General features: G+C 36.3%; 1 protein-coding gene across 3 annotated transcripts in view; it reads left to right on the top strand.

Annotated features, from left to right (window-relative positions):
• Nucleotides 1–17,334, top strand: part of ZPBP (zona pellucida binding protein) — a 119,263-nt gene that overhangs the window by 70,602 nt on the left and 31,327 nt on the right. For all 3 annotated transcript variants that reach the window (XR_015724079.1, XM_087861236.1, XM_045788498.2), the window contains one exon: nt 11,060–11,237. Coding sequence is in view for 2 of the 3 variants with exons in the window: in XM_087861236.1 (XP_087717362.1) it covers nt 11,060–11,237 (178 nt within the window). In the remaining variant the exon portion in view is untranslated. The remainder of the gene's footprint in view (nt 1–11,059; nt 11,238–17,334) is intronic.

The following is a 17,334-nucleotide window of genomic DNA, read 5'->3' as shown; positions in this document are numbered from 1 at the left end:
TCACAGTGTGCCCATTCCCATGCCCCCTCGCAGGGGACACGGAGACTCTACCCAGACAGAGTTGCCTGAGTATCGGCGTGGCAGGCCCCTCCCCCAGAAGGCAGGCTGAAAAATCAAGAAGCCCACATCCCTAAGATCCCTATAAAACAAGGGAGCATGGCCTGGGTCCCGGTCAATAATCTGGGCTCTGGGCAACCCCGCAACATCTCCTCATCAGAATGACGAGAAGGAGAAATCCCCCCCCAGCAAAGAAAAGACAATGAGTCTGTGGCCGCTGCCACAGAACTAATGGATATGGATATAACCAAATTATCAGAAATGGAATTCGGAGTAACAGTGGTCGAGATGATGTGTAGACTTGAAAAAAGTATTAACGAAAATGTTAATGAGAATATAGAATCTAAAGGGCGGAAATGAGGGTGAATCTGACAGAAATTAAAAATTCTATGAATCAAATGCAGTCAAAACTAGAGGCTCTGATGGCCAGGGTCACTGAGGCAGAAGATCGTATTAGCGAATTGGAGGATGGGTTAGTAGAAGAAAAAGCGAAAATAGAATCTAGACTTAAAAAAATCCACGCCCACGAACGTAGGTTATGGGAGATCACTGACTCAATGAAACGATCCAATGTCAGAATCATCGGCATCCCCGAGGGGGTGGAGAAAAACAGAGGTCTAGAAGAGATATTTGAAAAAATTGTAGCTGAAAACTTCCCTAATCTAGCAAGGGAAACAAACATTCGTGTCCAAGAGGCAGAGAGGACCCCTCCCAAGCTCAAACATAACAAACCTACGCCACGTCACGTCATAGTGCAATTCGCAAATATTAGATCCAAGGATACAGTATTGAAAGTGGCCAGGGCAAAGAAATTTCTCACGTACCAAGGCAAAGGTATCAGAATTACGTCAGACCTGTCTACACAGACCTGGAATGAGAGAAAGGGTTGGGGGGGCATTTTTAAAGCTCTTTCAGAGAAAAACATGCCGCCAAGGATCCTTTATCCAGCAAGGCTGTCATTCAGAAATGATGGAGAAATAAAGACTTTACAGAATCACCAGTCATTGACCAATTTCATAACCACGAAACCAGCCCTACAGGAGATATTAAGGGGGCTTCTATAAAGGTAAAAAGGCCCCAAGAGTGATACAGAACAGAAAGTCACAATCTATAGAAACAAAGACTTTACTGTCAACATGGCATCATTAAAATCATATCTCTCAATACTCAGTCTCAACGTAAATGGCCTGAATGCTCCCATAACGCCACAGGGTTGCAGATTGGATAAAAAGAAATGACCCATTCATTTGCTGTCTACAAGAGACTGTTGTCGAACCCAAAGATGCATTCAGACTGAGAGTAAGGGGATGGAGTACCATATTTCACGCAAATGGACCTCAAAAGAAAGCTGGGGTAGCAATTCTCATATCAGATAAATTGGATTTTAAACTACAGATTATAGTTAGAGATGCAGAAGGGCACTATATTGTTCTTAAAGGAAGTATTCAACAAGTGGATATGACAATTATAAATATACATGCCCCCAACAGGGGAGCAGCAAGATACACAAGCCAAGTCTTAACCAGAATAAAGAGGCATATAAATAAAAATACATTAATAGTAGGGGACCTCAACACTCCACTATCAGAAATAGACAGAACACCCTGGCAAAAACTAAGCAAAGAATCAAAGGCTTTGAATGCCATACTCGACGAGTTGGACCTCATAGATAAATATATAGAATACTACACCCCAGAACCAAAGAATACTCATTCTATTCTAATGCCCATGGAACATTCTCAAGAATAGACCATGTTCTGGGACACAAAACAGGTCTCAACCGATACCAAAAGATTGAAATTAGCCCCTGCATATTCTCAGACCACAACGCTCTGAAATTGGAACTCAACCACAAGGAAAAATTTGGAAGAAACTCAAACACTTGGAGACTAAGAACCATCCTGCTCAGGAATGACTTGATAAACCAGGAAATCAAAAATCAAATTAAACAATTTATGGAGACCAATGAGAATGAAAATACAACAGTCCAAAACCTATGGGATACTGCAAAGGCAGTCCTAAGGGGGAAATGCATAGCCATCCAAGCCTCACTCAAAAGAATAGAAAAATCTAAAATGCAGTTTTTATATTCTCACCTCAAGAAGCTGGAACAGCAACAGAGGGACAGGCCTAATCCACGCACGAGGAAGCAGTTGACCAAAATTAGAGCTGAAAACAAACAGAAACCAGAAGTACAGTAGAGTAGATCAACAGGACTAGAAGCTGGTTCTTTGAGAGAATTAATAAAATTGACAGACCACTGGCAACACTTATCCAAAAGGAAAGAGAAAGGACCCAGATTATTAAAATTATGAATGAAAAAGGAGAGGTCACGACGAACACCATTGAAATTGGAAGGATTATTAGAAATTTTTATCAACAGCTATATGCCAGTAAACTAAGCAATCTGGAAGAGATGGAATCCTTCCTGGAAATCAATAAACTACCAAGATTGAAACAGGAAGAAATTGATTTCTTAAACAGGCCAATTAATTATGAAGAAATTGAGTCAGTGATAAACAACCTTCCAAAGAACAAAACTCCAGGCCCGGACGGTTTTCCTGGGGAATTCTACCAAACATTCAAAGAAGAAATAATGCCTGTTCTCCTAAAGCTATTTCATTAAATAGAAACAGAAGGAAAGCTACCAAACTCATTCTATGAGGACAATATTAGCTTGATCCCCAAACCAGGCAAAGACCCCCTCAAAAAGGAGAATTACAGACCGATTTCCCTAATGAATATGGACGCCAAAATCCTCAACAAGATACTTGCTAATAGAATCCAACAGTACATTAAAAGGATTGTCCATCACGATCAAGTGGGATTCATACCTGGGATGCAAGCGTGGTTCAATATTCGCAAATCAATCAGCGTGATACATCATTTCAACAAGAAAAGACTCAGGAACCATATGATCCTCTCAATCGATGCCGAAAAAGCATTTGACAAAATACAGCATCCTTTCCTGATTAAAACCCTTCAGAGTGTAGGAATAGAAGGTACATTTCTCAATCTCATAAAAGCCATCTATGAAAAGCCTACTGCAAATATTATTCTCAATGGGGAAAAGCTGGAAGCCTTTCCCTTAAGATCAGGAACTCGACAGGATGCCCACTCTCGCCACTATTATTCAACATAGTACTAGAAGTCCTTGCAACAGCAATCAGGCAACAAACAGGTATAAAAGGTATCCAAATCGGCAAAGAAGAAGTCAAAATGTCTCTCTTCACAGATGACATGATACTCTATATGGAAAACCCAAAAGAATCCACTCCCAAACTATTAGAAGTTATAGAGCAATTCAGTAATGTGGCAGGATATAAAATCAATGCTCAGAAATCAGTTGCATTTCTATACACGAATAACGAGACCGAAGAAAGAGAAATTAGGGAATCCATCCCATTAACAATAGCACCAAAAACCATACGTTACCTTGGAATTAACTTAACCAGAGACGTAAAGGTCCTATATTCTAGAAACTATAAATCACTCTTGAAAGACATTTAGGAAGACATAAAAAGATGGAAAGATATTCCATGCTCGTGGATTGGAAGAATTAACATAGTTAAAATGTCCATGCTACCCAGAGCAATCTACACTTTCAGTGGTATCCCGATCAAAATACTGAGGACATTTTTCAAAGAACTGGAACAAATAGTCCTTAAATTTGTATGGAAACAGAAAAGGCCCCGAATCACCAAGGAACTGTTGAAAAGGAAAAACAAAGCTGGGGGCATCACAATGCTGGATTTCGAGCTGTACTACAAAGCTGTGATCACAAAGACAGCATGGTACTGGCACAAAAACAGACACATAGACCAATAGAACAGAATAGAGAGCCCAGAAATGGACCCTTGGCTCTTTGGGCAACTAATATTTGATAAAGCAGGAAAAAACATCCGGTGGGAAAAAGACAGACTCTTCAATAAATGGTGCTGGGAAAATTGGACAGCTACATGCAAAAGAATGAAACTTGACCGCTCTCTCACACCATACACAAAAATAAACTCCAAATGGCTGAAAGACCTCAATGTGAGACAGGAATCCATCAAAATTCTGGAGGAGAACATAGGCAGCAACCTCTACGACATCAGCCAAAGCAATCTTTTTCACGATACATCCCCAAAGGCAAGAGAAACAAAAGATGAAATGAATTTATGGGACTTCATCAAGATTAAAAGTTTCTGGACAGCCAAGGAAACAGAAAAACTAAGAAGCAGCCCACGGAATGGGAGAAGATATTTGCAAATGACACTACAGATAAAGGACTGGTATCCAAGACCTACAAAGAACTTCTCAAACTCAATACACGAGAAACAAATAAATCAAAAAATGGGCAGAAGATATGAACAGACACTTTTCCAATGAAGACATACAAATGGCTAACAGACACATGAAAAAATGTTCAAAATCATTAGCCATCAGAGAAATTCAAATCAAAACCACACTGAGATACCACCTTATGCCAGTTAGAATGGCAAAAATAGACAAGGCAAGAAATAACAATTGTTGGAGAGGATGTGGAGAAAGGGGATCCCTCCTACATTGTTGGTGGAATGCAAGTTGGTACAGCCACTCTGGAAAACGGTGTGGAGGTCCCTTAAAAAGTTAAAAATTGAGCTACCCTATGATCCAGCCATTGCACTACTGGGTGTTTACCCCAAAGATACAGACGTAGTAAAGAGAAGGGCCATATGCACCCCAATGTTCATAGCAGCAATGTCCACAATAGCTAAATCGTGGAAGGAGCCGAGATGCCCTTCAACAGATGACTGGATTAAGAAGTTGTGGTCCATATATACAATGGAATATTACTCAGCTATCAGAAAGAACGAGTTCTCAACCTTTGCTACAACATGGACGGCACTGGAGGAGATAATGCTAAGTGAAATAAGTCAAGCAGAGAAAGACAACTATTTCTCTTATCTATGGAACATAAGACAACAATGATTTCTCTTATCTATGGAACATAAGAACTAGGATGATCGGTAGGGGAAGAAAGGGATAAAGAACTGGGGGGTAATCAGAAGGGGGAATGAAACATGAGAGACTATGGACTATGAGAAACAAACTGAGGGCCTCAGAGGGGAGGGGGGTGGGGAAATGGGATAGACCGGTGATGGGTAGTAAGGACGGCACGTATTGCATGGTGCACTGGGTGTTATACACAACTAATGAATCATCGAGCCTTACATCGGAAACTGGGGATGTACTGTATGGTGACTAACATAATATAATAAAAAATCATTAAAAAAAAAAGTAATGATCCATCCATTTGCTGTCTACAAGAAACTCATTTTGAACGCAACGATACATTCAGACTGGAAGTAAAAGAATGGAATACCATCTTTCACGAAAATGGACCTCAAAAGAAAGCTGGGGTACCAATTCTTATATCAGATAGATTGGATTTTAAACTAAAGACTATAGTGAAAGACACAGAAGGGCACTATATTATTATTAAAGGATGTATCCAACAAGTGGATATGACAATTATAAATATATATACCCCTAACAGGGGAGCAGGAAGATACACAAGCCAACTCTTAACCACAATAAAGAGACATAGAGATAAAAATACATTAATAGTAGGGGACCTCAACGCCAGTGTCTATCAGAAATAGACAAAACACCCATGCAAAAAATCAACAAAGAAACGAGGGCTTTGAATGCCATACTTGATGAGTTGGACCTCATAGATATTTATAGAACACTACACCCCAGAACCAAAGAATACTCATTCTATTCTAATGCCCATGGAACAGTCTCAAGAATAGACCATGTTCTGGGTCACAAAACAGGTCTCAACCGATACCAAAAGATTGAAATTTTTCCCTGCATATTCTCAGACCACAACGCTTTGAAATTGGAACTCAACCACAAGGAAAAATTTGGAAGAAACTCAAACACTTGGAGACTAAGAACCATCCTGCTCAGGAATGACTCGATAAACCAGGAAATCAAAAATCAATTTAAACAATTTGTGGAGACCAACGAGAATGAAAACACAATGGTCCAAAACCTATGGGATACTGCAAAGGCAGTCCTAAGGAGGAAATACATAGCCATCCAAGCCTCACTCAAACGAATAGAAAAATCTAAAATGCAGTTTTTATATTCTCACCTCAAGAAGCTGGAACAGCAACAGAAGGACAGGCCTAATCCACTCACGAGGAAGCAGTTGACCAAGATTAGAGCAGAAATCAACGAATTAGAAACCAGGAGTACAGTAGAGCAGATCAACAGAACTAGAAGTTGGTTCTTTGAGAGAATTAATAAAATTGACAAACCTCTGGCAAGACTTATCCAAAAGAATAGAGAAAGGACCCAAATTAATAAAATTATGAATGAAAAAGGAGAGGTCACAACCAACACCAATGAAATTGGAAGGATTATTAGAAACTTTTATCAACAGCTTTATGCCAATAAATTAAGCAATCTGGAAGAGATGGAAGCCTTCCTGGAAACCTATAAACTACCAAGACTGAAACAGGAAGAAATTGATTTTTTCAATAGGCCAATTAATTATGAAGAGATTGAGTCAGTGATAAACAGCCTTCCAAAAAATAAAACTCCAGGCCCGGACAGTTTTCTTGGGGAATTCTACCAAACATTCAAAGAAGAAATAATAGCTCTTCTCCTAAAGCTATTTCAAAAAATAGAAACAGAAGGAAAGCTACCAAACTCATTCTATGAGGCGAATACTACCTTTATCCCCAAACCAGGCAAAGACCCCAACAAAAAGGAGAATTAGAGACCGATTTCCCTAATGAATATGGACACTAAAATCCTCAACAAGATCCTGGCTAATAGAATCCAACTGTACATTAAAAGGATTATCCATCATGACCAAGTGGGATTCATCCCTGGGAAGCAGGGGTGGTACAACATTCACAAATCTATCAGTGTCTTTGATTTTATCCAGAAACAAAAATTCAGAAATCATATGATTCTCTCAATAGATGCAGGAAAAGCATTTGACAAAATACAGCATCCTTTCCTGATTAAAACCCTTCAGAGTGTAGGAATAGAGGGTACATTTCTCAAGATCATAAAAGCCATCTATGAAAAACCTACGGCAAATATTATTCTCAACGGGGAAAAGCTGGAAGACTTTCCCTTAAGATCAGGAACTCGACAGGATGCCCACTCTCGCCACTATTATTCAACATAGTACTAGAAGTCCTTGCAACAGCAATCAGGCAACAAACAGGTATAAAAGGTATCCAAATCGGCAAAGAAGAAGTCAAAATGTCTCTCTTCACAGATGACATGATACTCTATATGGAAAACCCAAAAGAATCCACTCCGAAGCTATTAGAAGTTATAGAGCAATTCAGTAATGTGGCGGGATATAAAATCAATGCTCAGAAATCAGTTGCATTTCTATACACGAATAATGAGACTGAAGAAAGAGATATTAGGGAATCCATCCCATTTACAGTAGCACCAAAAACCTTACGTTACCTTGGAATTAACTTAACCGGAGACGTAAAGGTCCTATATTCTAGAAACTATAAATCACTCTTGAAAGACATTGAGGAAGACACAAAAAGATGGAAAGATATTCCATGCTCATGGATCGGAAGAATTAACATAGTTAAAATGTCCATGCTACCCAGAGCAATCTACACTTTCAATGCTATCCCGATCAAAATACCGAGGACATTTTTCAAAGAACTGGAACAAATAGTCCTTAAATTTGTATGGAACCAGAAAAGGCCCCGAATCACCAAGGAACTGTTGAAAAGGAAAAACAAAGCTGGGGGCATCACAATGCTGGATTTCGAGCTGTACTACAAAGCTGTGATCACAAAGACAGCATGGTACTGGCACAAAAACAGACACATAGACCAATGGAACAGAATAGAGAGCCCAGAAATGGACCCTCGGCTCTTTGGGCAACTAATCTTTGATAAAGCAGGAAAAAACATCTGGTGGAAAAAAGATAGTCTCTTCAATAAATGGTGCTGGGAATATTGGACAGCTACATGCAAAAGAATGAAACTTGACCACTCTCTCACACCATACACAAAGATAAACTCCAAATGGATGAAAGACCTCGATGTGAGACAGGAATCCATCAAAATCCTAGAGGAGGACATAGGCAGCAACCTCTACGACATTGGCCAAAGCAACCTTTTTCATGACACACCTCCAAAGGCAAGAGAAACAAAACATAAAATGAACTCGTGGGACTTCATCAAGATAAAAAGCTTCTGCACAGCCAAGGAAACAATCAAAAAAACTAAGAGGCAGCCCATGGAATGGGAGAATATATTTGCAAATGATGCTACAGATAAAATACTGGTATCCAAGATCTACAAAGAACTTCTCAAACTCAATACGCAAGAAACAAATAAATCATAAAATGGGCAGAAGATATGAACAGACACTTTTCCAATGATGACATACAAATGGCCAGCAGACACATGAAAAAATTAAATGAGTGAAATTCAAATCAAAACCACACTAAGATACCACCTTACGGCAGTCAGAATGGCAAAAATTAACAAGGCAGGAAACAGCAATTCCTGGAGAGGATGTGGAGAAAGGGGATCCCTCCTACATTGTTGGGAGTGCAGGTTGGTTAGCCACTCTGGAAGACAGTGTGAAGATCCCTTAAAAAGTTAAAAATTGAGCTACCCTATGATCCAGCCATTGCACTACTGGGTATTTACCCCAAAGATACAGACATAGTGAAGAGAAGGGACATATGCACCCCAATGTTCATAGCAGCATTGTCCACAATAGCTAAATTGTGGAAGGAACCGAGATGCCCTTCAATAGGTGACTGGGTTAAGAAGTTGTGGTCCATATATACAATGGAATATTACTCAGCTCAGAAAGAAGGAGTTCTCAACATTTGCTGCAACGTGGACGGCACTGGAGGAGATAATGCTAAGTGAAATAAGTCAAACAGAGAAAGACAATTATCATATGATTTCTCTCATCTATGGAACTTAAGAACGAGGAAGATCCGTAGGGGAAGAAAGGGATAAAGAAAGGGGGGGTAATCAGAAGGGGGAGTGAAGCATGGGAGACTATGGACTCTGAGAAACAAACTGAGGGCTTCAGAGAGGAGGGGGGTGGGGGAATGGGATAGACTGGTGATGGGTAGTAAGGAGGGCACGTATTGCATGGTGCACTGGGTGTTATACGCAACTAATGAATCATCGAACTTTGCATCAGAAACCAGGGATGTACTGTATGGTGACTAACATAATATAATTAAAAAACATTAAAAAATAAATTAATTAAAATAAAATAAAATAAAATAAAATAAAATAAGCTATTCAGCTTCTCTCCTACAGAATTCATATATTTTACAGGCTGTTCATTGTTGAAATAGTAATGGCTTCTTGTTCCAGTCCTCTGATTAATGACCAGTCACTGTAGAACATATTCCTTCCATAGATGCTTAATCATTCTTTGAAGTTTTCTGGGGTGTGGTGAAGGGAGGAGTAGCATGGGGTAGGAACTCTGATATTTATTCAATCAGATTAATTAAATTTTATACCAGATAATTAACTTATGGAGGGTTTCTATAATTATGATTTGTTCTTATATCATCCAAATTGGTTGAAAATGTTTTACATTAAAATCCATAATCCTTACCCAACTCAGAATTTGTCAATTTCACCCTTTGGTACAAATAATTAACCCCATGTCAACCATAAACATACTAAATATAAAAAATTTAATTAATGCATCAGCAATTTTTTGCCTTTTTATTTTCGTCAAAGAAGAGATCTATCTTAATTCTTTTTAGAGGGAAAATAAGAAACAGGAATCTGATTTATATGATCATTTTTGTTCCTATCAGGTTTTCCCATATCTAGCATCGTCGATTTTTTTTTCTTTTGGAAGTGGTATTAGGAATCTGAGTGATTATGATTGTGTCTTCTGAAACTTTTAATTATGGCCTTGCATTTAAATATGGTTAATTAGATAGCAGATTTATATCAAATTAATGCTTAAGTACTTTCTTAATCAAAATTATGTGTTTGACCAAATAAATAGCAACAAATTTACCAAGATTTATCAAAAGAAAAAACAAAACATTTAAACTATAAAAAGTTGGTGAGTAATTGACTAATAGAATAAGAGTTGTATCTTTACTTCAAATGCAATATATTGAAAAATATTTGTACTTATAATTTACTTATAATTTTCATGCAAGGAATGTAATTTGCAAGACATTTGAAGACATCAGTAAGTTGGAGTACACTTTTAGTGGCAACAGATCAGCACAAGTCCATTCATTCATGCTCCTGACTGCGTTAGAAGTTAGAACAGTATAATTGAAGAAAACTAACTGGCTTGTAGTAGGTTTGAACTTGTGGCCCTACCTCAGGCTTTAACACTGAAAATCATAAGCCTTTGGTTAATTTTAGGAGTCAAGCCAGAATAATTATTACAAGTAGAAAGGTAATTAGTTACAGGTTAGAATGATGTCTTAATTATTTTATAAATTTAATTTTGGGAGCACAGAGCTGGAAATTTTAACACTTGCTATATTTCCTCTTTTTTTTTTTTAAGATTTTATTTATTTATCCTCTTGTTTTTAAACTTATTTTTTCTTTGTGGAAAGAGTGGAGGGTATTCCTTTTTAAGGGATATGTTTTTAAAGTTACTTAAAGTACACATTTTTAAGCACATTAATTGTTGGAGTACATTTCTTAGAGTATGTTTAATTTCAAAGAGCTATTTTGATTTTTGTCATATGCCCATCCATATATTAGTCAAAATCCGAAGGGGCCAAAATGTTGGTCTGAATGGTTTCTTTGTGTTGTATTTGAAGTACATTTGGAAATTTGATGTTTATAGGTGACATTTTTTAATTTTTGCATGTTTTATTTATATCCATTGAATACAAGAATAAGTAAGGACCTCAAAAATTTGTTTTCACTGCTTCTAAGTACATAAGCACCCTTATTTGTTCTACAATTACATTTATTTCTGATAATAATTTTCTCATATTATATTTCAATTTTAGGCCAGAAATCTTATAGAGAGATTTTTTAATCAACAAGTAGAAGTTCTAGGCAGACGTGCAGAGCCATTGCCTGAAATATACTATATTGAAGGTACTCTACAAATGGTTTGGATTAATCGCTGCTTTCCAGGGTATGGAATGAATACCCTGAAACATCCAAAATGTCCTGAATGCTGTGGTATGTAATGAACTATAATTTCATGGTTTATATGTATGGAAACTCACTCTTTTTCATGATGCCTAAGTGAATGCCTATTCTTTATTTTTACTATCATTTAGATATATCTCTAGCTTATTTGAAGCAGTGTTTGAAAAGACAATGTGAATCTGAAGATCTAAAAGAAAGAAAGCTGGCTTAATTTTGGCCTTTTTATTAATATTACGGTAAAGGGGTTGTAGCGTTAGGCAGTCGTCTGGGAGGAAATGCAAAGAATAGTGTGAGTCAGTTAGAGCTGTTTATCCTACTAGGAGCTGAATGAAGTATTGTTTAGAATCAGTTATTGAGAGTTTACATTTGTATAGTCTAGACTAGGTATATTTTTACCTTTTTTTAAAATTAAGTGTATGAATTGTTTTATTACCAGTTGTTTTTTATGACTTCTGATCCTAGCTCGAAGGGGTCTGAGCACCCTCTGGCTTTCATCCATCTTTTCCTTATTATGGAAGAGAGTTCTAAAGAGGCTGTTTAGGATGAGTTAATTCATGGATTCAGTGTCTTTGGATTTCTATTTTCAAAGTTAAATGAGGAAAATAATCTTCAGTTTTATCCTATTTTATTTTTCTATTATGTTCAGTTAGCCACTGTTTTTGATGTGTAGTGTTCAGTGATTCATTAGTTCCATACAGTGTTCATCACAACAGGTGCCCTCCTTAATACCCATCACCTGGCTACCCCATCCCCCCACCCCTCCCCTCTGAATCTTCTGTTTTAAAAGGCTTTCTAATATCAACATCAATAAATTAGTACCATTGTCATTCAGTCTTCTCTGATTGTTCTTTTCCCCTCTCTTTCTACAATCTTAAATTAGATCAAAATCCTTTTCATAATAATAGAGCACTAAATATTCTTTTTGCTTTGCTTTATTTGGCTAAATTTTACTCTAGGTTTTTTTTCTCTGATTTAATTTTTGTTAAAGGATATGAAATTTGACAAAAATGCACTTGAAAACTTATCTTAGGAAATATGACACAGATGTAACAAATAAAACACTTACATATGCCAACTTTGTAACTATTTTGATGACCTGTGATTATGTATATCACTTCAGAGCACAGATAATGATGAAGAAAGCCTGGAAAACCAAACAGTGAAACCAGAACCTGGTAGTTCAGCTGTCTATTAGATGAATTTTTATTTTCACTTAATAAAGACCTAAGATAAACTAAAAAGTTTAAATGTTTATATCTGAATTCCAAGAATTTTGAAATAGTTAAGCATAGCTCTTTCAAGAAAAATAATAGGGTTCAAATCTCTGAGAAGCACAAAAATTTTAGTACTAAGTTTCTTTTCATTTATAAAATTTTGGATAATAGTACAGTTGTTAGATTCTGTCATTTTACCGTGTAATTGTAATATTCGGTTTGTTATGTGTTGTACTGTTTGATGAAGTTATTAAGCAGTTATTTTACTCCTGACAACAGACCCCATGGGGAGTATGTAATGAAGCTTACAAATATCAAAAATTTTTTCTGCATACTATTTTGCTCCCCAGAAATATGGCTTCTGCTCACAGAGTTTAGAGACAAGGGAGATGCATCCATGGAACAGTTAGGGAACAAGAGGTCTGCTAAGCCGCAGGGACGACAGTGAAAAGGAGATGATATTAAGGAAACTGAGTTACAGATAGTTGAGATACCGCCTTTGAGGTGATGTTGGGCTTGAGGTAGGACTTTGAAGACGCAGGGGTACCAGTTACTGTCCAAGCTAGGGCCTGAAGGAGCATCAGGTTTCTGGGAAAGTTTTGCATAACCTGGGCTAGAAGAATACTATTAGAAGAGCTGTGGGCTTAGTGGGGCTTAGGGAGCAAAATGGGATAGCTCAACTTTAATGTGGCAGCAGGAGTCACATCTTTGAGTAGAGGACAGAAATAAATTTATTTTTTTAATTTTATGGGATTATTATCATTGCTCAGTATAATTATTAACTAAAGATTTGCTAAATTTCATCTCATGCCATCATACAGTAAATATTTTAATTTTTGAATTGCCTTTGTGCTGTTATTGGCTGTTAGATGAACGAAGCGAGACTGAGCTCACTTTTTGAACAGAAATCAGTAAGTCTAATATGACCATCATATACAGTGGGTTTTGTCTATATTACACAAGGCCATCACTCTAAAATTTTTAGAGAGCACATACTACTCAAAAAGACAATTAAATCATTCTTTGAATTGGAAAGCAATATAAAATATAATACAAGTTACAGGACAAAATTAACATATTAAATGAACTTCATTTGAGTATAAAATGGAATACAAGAAAGAAGCAAATAAAACATACGAGGTACTTTGTAAAACCACTTATTTCCAAAATGAAGACACCAGGACAGAAGTTTATGTTTAACAAAGGAGATTGATTGGGACCTGAATGTTCATTATGTGCGAGAAGGTTATTTACTTTCTCCGCTGTGGGTGAAGTGAGGAGTGGATGTTTTCTTCTCTTTTGGATGCCTTATTTTCTCATGCAGTTTTACTTGTAGATGACAGGTAAAGATTTCTTGCTTATAAACTAGTGGAGACTTAACATTTCTACCTGTGTTCTTCTGCATTTCTAATTTGCTTAGCATTTTAAATTAATTTTCACTGTAAAATACTTCTCTAATTTCACATTTAGCATCCTTATTATATGCATGATTTTGTCGATCATTTTGGCACTGAAAAAGAAGGTTCTAATTAAATCGTGAATTATAGATGTCTCATAATTTCATAACTTATGTCATAAAGATAATACAAAACCAAGAACCAGCTAGAGTATTATATTGTTTTCTGATAGATTTTTTTAAAAACACAGATTCTGAAATAGGATTTCCTGGTAATATCTGTAGTTTCCATTATTTCTGTAAAACTTTGTATATCTTGTTTTTATCTTCATTTTATTTTTAACACCTCAAAAAAACACCTGTGTGTTAAATAATATTTTTTACATAGTATCCCTCTTCACCTTCTTTTTCTTTTTGAATTATGGCCGTGGTTTTAAAACTCTGATGTGTACCAACATTACCCAGAAATTCTTTTCAAAAATGAATCAAGGTGTGGGAAGCAGACATCTACATCCGTCACAAGCGTTCTAGGTGATTCTGTTACACGTGGAAGTTAGAGATTCCTGAGTGTTAGCGTGGGCATGGCAGTAGCTGGTAAAATGCTTGCCTGTTAATGTTGGTATGGTAATACCTCAGGGAAGTGTTTGAATAGTAGCACGGGTAAGGCAGTACCTAGATAAGATAATTTTACTTCTACTGGGGAAACCTTATTTTTCATGGATTGTTGAGGATCGAATGTATAGTTCAGTAATATTTTATGCAATATTGTTAATTTCTGTTGCTTTCTTTTATACATAAGATTTGCTCTTGTACGTTCAAACTTTTGGGAATCCCAGGAGCAAGGAGCTCTTTGATAGTGATATAGTGTCTGTGCGAGTGGTCAGAAAAAATTAGGTTCAAAGGTTAGAGTATTTAAACATCTTGAGGTGATTTTATTAATAAAGTGATTTCATTAATAAAGTCCTTATGTACCTTTGTACTTTTAATTATGCAGTAAAAGTGAATTGTTTAATAGATATAGTTGTTTTTAATAAGATCTTTTAGACTCTGAAATTTATTCTGCTCAGACATGCAAACCCTCAACCTTTGTTTTGATGTTAAATCCAAAAACCAAGAAAAATAATAATTTTTAAAAAGCTGATATTGACAAAACACAATTGAAGGCCAGAAGTGTCACCATATCCACAGAGGGCATTACATGATGATAAAAGGATAAATCTATGAAAGAAGATATAATAATATAATATTGCTACATTTGTGAATACTTAATAAATAACATAGGTTTTAAATATATAAAACAAATATTGTCAGAGAGGGAATACTGGAATGCCAAACCATATAGAAAAACAATGAAATTGGACCCAGTCAAAAAAATCACCTCCGATGTGTTATAGACAGAAATACATAAAGAAAAACTAAATATTTTAGAATATAATGCGGGAAAATATCATGTCTTTAGGATCAAAAAAACGATTTCCCTAGAAAAGCACAAAAATCACTAACTTTAATAAAAATGACTGATAATTTTTTCTACTAAATTAAGTACTTCTGTTTATCAAGACAGTGCAGAGAGAGAAAAGGTAATCCACAGAATGAGAAAATTATTTGTAGTGGATATAACCAACAAAAGACTAGTACTCAGAACATATAAATAAAGAACCTGTAAAAAAACATTTTTTTTTAAAAGCCAAAACAATTTTTGAAAATGGGAAAAGATTTGAACAAGTGTACTTCACAGAAGAGTAATTCCAAATGATCAATGGATATGTGAAAATATGTTCAGATTTTTTTGTAATCAGAGAAATGTAAATTAAAAACAGAATGAGATCCTACTGCACAACTATGAGATTGGCGGAAAGTAAACAGTCATGACCGACTAGGTGTTGAAAAGGGTGCAGAGCCCCCGGGGAGCAGCCACACCCTGCCTGCCTGAGTGCAGATCTAGCCAATTGAGAACACAGCTTGACGGTGCAGCGAATGTGCTGAGCACACACTGTGTCACTACCGTTCAACTCTTAGGGAAATTTCCTAATAGCCCCAAACCAGAGACAACCCAAATGTCCATTAATGGTAAAACGTATGAAGACACAGTGATCTGTTCATGCAATGGAATGCTTGTCAGGAATGACAGTGAATGAATGGGGATTACAATCATATGGATACATTTTATAAACATAGCTTGCTGGGAAGAAGCCAACCACTGCAGAATCCACATAATTTAGGCATAGTTAACTTCTGTTAGAGAGATTTATTCATGAGTGCTAAAACTATAATGCAAACCAAGGAAATGAGTACCACACAACAGAAGAGTGTTGGCTTCTGGAGGGATGGAAGGGAGTGTGATTGGAGGGGGTACAGGAGAAATTTTGGGGTGATGCCAGTTTTCTGTGTTACAACCTACACTGTTTCTAGACAGGTTTCTATGCAAATATTCATCATATTGTACATTTGTGTCTTGTTTTTTTTTTTCCTATCCATGGGTTATATTTCATAATAAAATGTGAAAATATTAAATTTTCCCCCAAAGCTTGAACACCATTGTTAAAGGCACTGTGAAGAAAAAAAATTTACAAGGGTTTTTTTTTACTCTAATAATTCAAACTTCTCATTTCTATGTAGTGTCACTTGATCTTTGTCTTCATAAATTTATAATTTTAATAGAGCTGTTAGTAATGGTTCAGTGGGAATAATGAAATTATTATGACTTATTTTCTGTTAACCATTAAGTTATAAACATAGTTCTGTATTACTCTGCTGTCTTCATACTAGTTTTATTTATTTAAAACAACTAACAATAAAAATTATGTTTCAGCATTTTATGTTGAACTTTAGGTTATTTCCTATTTTTACTGCTATATTAAAGGTGATTTACAATTACATTTAATCAGCTTTTATTTTTTGAATTATTTGCTTACGTAAATTTACAGAAATGTGAGTACTATTTTTTAAAAAGTGAGCATTTTGACTTGGATAGTTTTTGGTATGTTATTTTATTTTAGATTAAAATGTTCACCCTATCTTAACCTCTCTCACAATAGAAGTGTAATTACAGACTTGTTGGAGCTTCTTTTATTGGACTCTGAGCATCACTTCCCAAACAGTAAAAAGCAGACTTTTAGGGCCAAGTAAAGTAAGGCCTGTGTCACTCATGTCACTGCCCACTGTGGGGGCTCACACCCTCCCATTCAAGTCTTGTGAACTAGACAACATTTCACGTGGTTTTCCTCCCTTTACCTTCCTTTCTTTCTCCCTCACTGCCCCCCTACAGTTAAATTCTCTTTTGGGTCTTTCTCCCAAATTTATTTCCTCATCTCTATTCCTGTTATAATCATCTACTTTGAATTCCATTTTCTGTGTGTGCCTGGAACAATTAATGTTCTCCTCCTAACTGCTATCCCTCTTCTCTTCTTCAGTCTGCATCTTACATTGCTTTCAGTTGTACTTCTAAATTCCACATGTAATCCCTTCATTTCTTCTCTTCAGAACTTTCAATAATAAAACCCTGGCTTCATAGCAT

This window comes from Ursus americanus, chromosome 3, assembly GCF_024610735.1.
Source record: "Ursus americanus isolate L20-20 chromosome 3, mUrsAme1.1.p, whole genome shotgun sequence".
Lineage (NCBI taxonomy): Eukaryota > Metazoa > Chordata > Mammalia > Carnivora > Ursidae > Ursus > Ursus americanus.
The sequence above is the reverse complement of the archived record's forward strand: the minus strand, read 5'-3'. Positions and strand labels throughout refer to the sequence as shown.